Source organism: Lactuca sativa, chromosome 4 (assembly GCF_002870075.4).
Source record: "Lactuca sativa cultivar Salinas chromosome 4, Lsat_Salinas_v11, whole genome shotgun sequence".
NCBI classification, from domain to species: Eukaryota; Viridiplantae; Streptophyta; class Magnoliopsida; order Asterales; family Asteraceae; genus Lactuca; species Lactuca sativa.
The window spans coordinates 78,586,597-78,593,718 of NC_056626.2; the positions used below are offsets into that span (position 1 = coordinate 78,586,597).

The 7,122-nt window shown below is 33.4% G+C and overlaps 1 protein-coding gene across 2 annotated transcripts; it reads right to left on the minus strand.

Annotated features, from left to right (window-relative positions):
* Window positions 1-2,476: 2,476 nt before the first annotated feature.
* LOC111884899 (plant-specific TFIIB-related protein PTF2) lies at window positions 2,477-5,854 on the minus strand. Of its 2 annotated transcripts, none has more exons than XM_023881202.3 (3): window positions 4,140-5,854; window positions 2,913-3,140; window positions 2,477-2,805 (listed from the first exon to the last, which is right to left on the minus strand). In XM_023881202.3, exons 1-2 carry the CDS (start codon window positions 5,743-5,745, stop codon window positions 2,995-2,997), a joined length of 1,752 nt encoding a protein of 583 aa, XP_023736970.1. In that variant the 5' UTR covers window positions 5,746-5,854; the 3' UTR covers window positions 2,477-2,805; window positions 2,913-2,994. The 2 variants fall into 2 exon arrangements, with proteins under 2 accessions (XP_023736970.1, XP_023736961.1); XM_023881193.3 differs by having other exon boundaries at window positions 2,884-3,140.
* Window positions 5,855-7,122: the final 1,268 nt, after the last annotated feature.

The window sequence follows — 7,122 nt, forward strand, 5'->3', positions numbered from 1 at the left end:
AAGATCTTACAAGATTATTTGTTAGAAGTGCAGACTCAAAACCCAGACACCACTATCAAGCTTGATGTCGAAAGTGAACCAAATCCTGATGTTGAGACAAGAACCTTCAGACGCGTGTACGTGTGCCTTGGTGCTTTGAAGCAAGGATTTGCAGCAGGGAAGAGGGATTTTCTTGGGGTAGACGGGGCTTTCATGAAAGGACCTTTCCGTGGTCAAATTTTATCTGATGTGGTACATTTTCTCTTATGTTGTGGTTGAACCATATATTTTGATTTATTTTTTACTTTTATTTATTGGATTGTATTGCACAGGCTTTAGATGGGAATAATGGAATATATCCTTTAGCATATGCTGTGGTTGAAGCTGAGACACTGAACTCTTGGACATGGTTTTTAACTCACTTGGGTGATGACCTAGGGTTGGCTTCAAATTCAAATTTTACATTTATATCAGACAGGCAAAAGGTTATTTTCTTGTGTTTTGAATACTAATATCTAAAGGAAAAGAAATCATTGACATAATGTATCTTTCTTGTAGGGTTTAAGTTCTGCCATCGCAGATTTGTTTCCTTGTGCAGAGCACCGTTATTGTGTTCGCCACATACACGAAAATATGAGGTCACGTTGGAGAGGGGATAAGTTTAAAGAACTGCTTTGGAATTATTCAACAACATATACTGTGCAAGAGTTTGAAAAAGAAATGGAAGAAGTTAGAAAATTAAACCAAGAATGTTATGAGTGGCTTAAACAAATACCACCTCAACATTGGGCACGTTCTCATTTTACTGGTTTGACCATGTTATATATTATAATATATGATAACTGTTGTTGTATACTTGTTATGCACCCACTCTGGTCACCTTATTTTAGATAAAGGGTAGTTTGGGGTAATCATCAAATAAAGAGCATCTTGTTGGTACAGGGGCATTATGGGTATTTTATATTATTTAGTTGTTATGACTGATAGTATAAGAGGGTAGTGGGATAGGAATTGAGATATCGATCTTTTCTGTTAACCTGGAATTATTTTCTTTTGCATTCTGTTCTTTACATTGTGTTCTTGTTGTGGTTACTCATTAAATTAAGTGAGTTCATAACAATACTCTAATGTTTGCTAACCAATTATACATGTATTCTATTAATTAATAGGGAGAGCACATTCTGATATTGTGATAAACAACATATGCGAGTGATTTAATAGCAAAATAATAGACGGACGTGACACACCAATTATCAATTGCTTAGAGTTCATCCGAGAGTACATCATGAAGAGGATTGTGAATGTTGAAAAAGAAATTGACAAAGCAACATGCCCTTTGACTCCAACAGCTACCAAGCTATTGCAAAAGATCAAAGATCAGGCAGAGGAGTATACAGCATCATTTTGTGGAAATGGGAAGTACCAAGTGAGTGGACCTTGGCAAGATCAGTGTGTAGTGAATGTGAATCAACGAACGTGTTCATGCAAACTGGAATGCCATGCAAACATGCTGTATCTGCAATCTGGGACATGAGGAGAAATAATGGTGCAATTGGTATTCCAGAAACCTTTGTTCATGAATGTTATTGGCTATCAACCTGGAGGAACATGTACTCTTTCAAAGTGGATCCGATAAATGGTAGAAGATTGTGGATTAAGTCACCTTGTCCAACTACTTTGTTGCCTCCAAAACACCATGTCCCAATAAGAAGACCAAAAAAGAAACGAAGGAAGTCAACTACAGAAAAAGAGGATATGATCAAAGGGAATACAGTTTCTAGAGCACAAAAAACTGTTACATGTACCAAATGTAACAACAAAGGACACAATGCCAGGACTTGCAAAGGGCAGTTACCAACTGTTGGGAAGAAGGGAAAAAAGAAGAATGAGAAAGGAAAAGAGAAGGATAAAGGAAAAGAGAATGAGAAAGGAAAACAGAAGAAGAAAGGAAAAGAGAAGGATCCATTGTAAACTCTTTTATCATGTGATGCTCTTATTTTGGTTAAGCTATTATGTAATGTGATGTTTGTATTGTGGTTAAACTATTATGTCATGTGATGTTTGTATTTTGATTAAACTGTATTGTGTTTAGTATCACCAAAACAATTGCAGTTGGTACTTAGACATTTGTTTTTGGTTAAACTCTTATGTAATGCTTTTGTTTTAATGTTATCTAATGGATCAATTATTGGTATGTTTTTGGTCATTTCATTTGGCATGTTTTTGGACATTTCATTTGGCATGTGTTTGGTCATTTCATTTAATGTTATATAATGGATCATTTGGCATGTTTTTTGGTCATTTCATTTGGCATGTTTTTTGGTCATTTCATTTGGCATGTTTTTGGTCATATGTTAAATGAAAAATACCAAAAGATTACAGTTGCATTGCATCTATTAATTGTACCAATAGATACCCTTTCTCTCCCAATTCCAGCAATACAAGATGGTAATAATCCATTGTAATCTTTTATAAGACAACAAAGTGCAACTATTAATTGTACCTAAATATACCATTTCATTAAAATGCAGCAATACAAACATGCTAATATTACCCTTTCATTAGATTATCTTCAACCAAAAACCATTACTGAAATACCTAATACTACAACTTGTAAACAATTATCCCAAAAAACAAAATCCAACTGACAATTAACAACATTTTAAGGTTCCGATTTTGGATTTCAAGTTCTTCATTCTGGATTTCAAGGTCACGATTTTGGATTTGAAGTTCTTCATTATGGATTTCAAGCTCAAGATTTTGGCTTTCAGCCTCATACGTATGTTTTTCTTCATCTACCCACGAAATAAATCCACTTCTTGGTCCCTGAAGTTTTCAATACCCTCGATTAGCACAAACTAGGGTTCATCCTAGAAATTACCAAAAAAATTGATAACTCAATACCTGTAAAGGGCATGCATAAAAAGGCCTACCAGGATTTCTCTTTGTTCCTGCAGTTCGTATGATCCCTACAGCTCCACACTTGCATTTCACCATAATCAATTTTGTGGATCTTCAATCTTCACGAGCAAAAGAAATGGAGTAGAAGAGGAGAACTGGAAGCACCGATTGAGAAAAGAAGGAAGGAGAAGTAGTTTTAAGTCCGTTGTAGGGTTGAAAGGACAAAAATGCCCCCAGCGTGCCACTCACGTGAGTAGTTCCTAACCCCAAATAAGACGGAAAGTTAACTGAAGGACTAGGCGGGTAACGAAATAAAGTTATAGGGATTGTCCGAGTTAAAAATTCTTTCCAGGGACGAAGCGTGCAAGTAAGAGCAAACCATAGGGACCAACCGTGTAATTTTCTCTTGTAATTAACTTTTTGTTTTGTTTACATTTAGACAATTTCTATTTTTTTGTACACGTATGATCATTTAAAAAGATCATTTAACTTCTTAAATGTGTTCATATGTTACTAATATATAAACACATTAAACAAGTTAAATGCTCATATATGTACAAAAAAAATCCTTATATTTGAACAAGACAAAAAAAAATAATTACCCTCCCAAGTCATTTTCCCGCTATAAAATAAGTCTTCTTCCCTTTCCCTTGGATCAAATAAATTTTCTTCTTGAAATTCAATACTACATTTCCATCAAACTTTTCATGTACATGTAAATGTAAAAAAAGTAAAAGTACATACATGTAAACCTAAATCATATACGGATAATTATAACAGAGTTAGAATTTGATAGGGCAAAAAAAAATGTGATTTCTATTCAGCAATACTACAGCCTTTACTTATTTGCCTTCTTTTTTTGCTTCCAACTCCTCTCATGTTAATGAATTAACATTGTCAAAATTCATAAATATGTGAAAACCCTTTTGTTAGAATGTAAGGGTAAAATGGTCATTTTGTCGTATTCACACACACTATTTCAATCCATAGAAGAAAATGATCGTATGTTCCAAGTTGATGAGTTGGACACCTATGTGGCAAAAAAATTCAAATCAACCAAGAACTACAATGTACGTTGATATTTGATGAAATATCAAGCAATCCAAATTTATTACCTAAAAGGGGGATTGTCGATTTTAGTTATAAAAGTGTGAGAAATGTACCTCAGATAGAAATATTTGTTTAATAAAGCATGATATTTGTCTTTTTAATTACAACATTCTACTTTCACAAAAAAAAAAAAAATGATTAAGGTATACCAGAGTTGAAGACATGAAGATCCAACAAAGTATTATAATACCCTTTCTCTATTTCCTCTTCCTTCACTTCATGAAGCAACAATGTTTCAATAACAAAATCTTCCCAATCAATATCAACTTTCTTCACCTTTCGTTTTCTCTTTCTTGAATTCACAGGAATTTTTACAAATTGTTGACTTTGACCACTTTGACCACTTTCATCTAAACCATTTTCTTCGATTGGTGGACGCCTTATCTTCTCAATTCTTATCTTAGCAGCCTTGATCTTCTTTTTTCTTTTTTGTATTTTCAAACATCCATCAATGAAAGATTTAGGCATAGCATTCAAACCAACATCTTTTTCCAATATTTTATCAAGAAAAAGCTTCTTGCTTAATTCAGAATTCCCACTCCAATAGTCAGCCCCATCCATTAAAAAATCATATCTTTCACTTCTTTTTTCATTCCTATTCTCTAGTGTCGCCATTGATGACTTCATTTCAGAATATTCATTCAAGTATTTCAAGTAAATAGTGGATAAACATTCGGGTGAAATGTTAAGCTTCTCCAAATCTTCAACTTCCCAATCGATTGAACCCCGTGATTTATCATTATTATTTTTATTATCATCAAACTCAAAATCTTGAACAAAATATCGTCCATCTTTATTCAAACAATCACTGACTAAACAATCCAAATCTGCACCTACTTCCTCCAAATTCTTGGTTTTGTTTGTGGGATTAGACATTGATTTCATCTCCATGTATTGAATAACTATAGGGGCGTTCTTCATGATGTTCTTGACATTAACATCATTCCCCCATGGAAGACGAATTCTTGCAACCTCCACTAACTTCTTCAACAATTCATTGTACCTTAACTTGCAGGTTGCAACCACCACGTTCAATTGAGAAGCTAAATCTTCAAAATCAACATCGACAACATCATTAAGTTGACAAACGAAAACAATCACAGCCACCACTACAGGCACCGGTCTCCTCCCTGTTGTCACATACCACTTAATCATACATTGAATCAAGAAAATCCCTTGTTTCACCATTCTTCCAATTTTATCCTTCCCGATGTTACCCTTCCCCCCAAGAAGCTCTTTCATCACTCGATCGAACAACCCCACTATATCAAAGTCCGGCAATTTCAAATCAAGGTGATCGATAACGCGATATACCATTCGACCTAACTCATAGTTATCGCAACCAACGGTTTCGCATACGCTCGTTAAAGGTAACCACTTGTTTGCTTTTCGCATCACGACGTATATACAGGCGCCGACGAGGACATTGAACCAATTTCCTGAACCGTATTCTTCTTCGGTTATGATCTTTATCATGTTGTTAACCTCATCGACACGATTTTCTAAATCAAGTTTGTATAATATATCTGAGACGACTTTTTGAGCTAAGTAGATCTTGGTTTCACGATAAGAGTAATCATACCGGGATCCAGAAGTGCCTAATCGGACGTTGGTGCCGATTATTCCGTCGGCGTTGAAGGTTTGTTGTTCATAGTTGTCGAAGTCTTGGACGACGCCGCATGAAGAGCATTCAAGATTCCCGGTGACAGTGTCTACATTTAGGTTTTTCGATTTGCAATTCTTGCAAGAACCCATGAAAGTGAAGACGGTTAGCAGCGTCGACGCAGCGAGCGTGGGGTTTGTTTGCCGACCAAGGAGAAGGAGAAAGAGGGTTTAGATTGTTTGAATTTTGGGCTAAACTAAACAAAAGCCCTTCTATTTAATTTTAATTATTATATATATATATATATATATATATATATATATATATATATATATATATATATATATATATATATATATATATATATATATATATATATATATATATATATATATATATATATATATATATATATATATATATATATATATATATATATATATATATATTATGGAAATTGTTTTTATGAATAGAACTTCTATAATTTTTGTCTACTTTAGTACTTTGATATGATTTTATGTTGTTTTTTTGGGCAGAATTGGTCCTGTACTTTGGCAATTATGGTCCGTATTTTTTAGCCATTTTGACGTTTTGATTCTTGTAATTGATATTTTTATATTTTTTAGGAACCTTTTAATATTTAAAGTTTGGTCACAAAACTTTCTGACAACTTTGATCCTTTTTTATTTAGAAACCTTTTAATATTTAAAGTTTGGTCACAAAACTTTAACGGTTTGAAAACTTTGGTCCTCATTTTTTAGCCATTTTGACACTTTTGGTCCTTGTAATCGATATTTTAACATTTTTAGGAACCTTATAATATTTAAAGTTTAGCCACAAAACTTTAACGGTTTAACAACTTTGATCCGTTTTCAACAATTTTTGTCTATTTTAGTCCTTGGATTTTATGTTGTTTTTTTGGCAGAATTGGTCTCTGTACTTTGGCAACTTTGGTCCTCATTTTTTAGCCATTTTAACACTTTTGTTTCTTGTAATTGATATTTTTACATTTTTTAGGAACCTTTGAATATTTAAAGTTTGGCCGCAAAACTTTAACGGTTTGACAACTTTGATCCCTTTTCTATTTAGGAACCTTATAATATTTAAAGTTTGGCCACAAAACTTTAACGGTTTGACAACTTTAACGGACTTTATGTTGTTTTTTTGGCAGAATTGGTCCCTGTACTTTGGCAACTTTGGTCCTCACTTTTTAGCCATTTTGACACTTTTAGTTCTTGTAATCGATATTTTTACATTTTTTAGAAACCTTTTAATATTTAAAGTTTGACCACAAAACTTTAACGGTTTAACAACTTTGATCCGTTTTCAACAATTTTTGTCTATTTTAGTCCCTGGATTTTATGTTGTTTTTTTGGCAGAATTGGTCTCTGTACTTTGGCAACTTTGGTCCTAATTTTTTAGCCATTTTGACACTTTTGGTTCTTGTAATCGATATTTTTACATTTTTTAGGAACCTTTTAATATTTAAAGTTTGGCCACAAAACTTTAACGGTTTGACAACTTTGATC

What these genes read in the sequence shown, in the direction of transcription:
- LOC111884899 (XM_023881202.3), bottom strand. Translation starts at nt 5,745, where the DNA reads ATGGGTTCTTGCAAGAATTGCAAATCGAAAAACCTAAATGTAGACACT. An exon ending in TCTTCATGTCTTCAACTCTG is followed by an intron (nt 3,141 to 4,139) that starts GTATACCTTAAT and finishes ATTTGGGGTTAG; the next exon opens with GAACTACTCACGTGAGTGGC.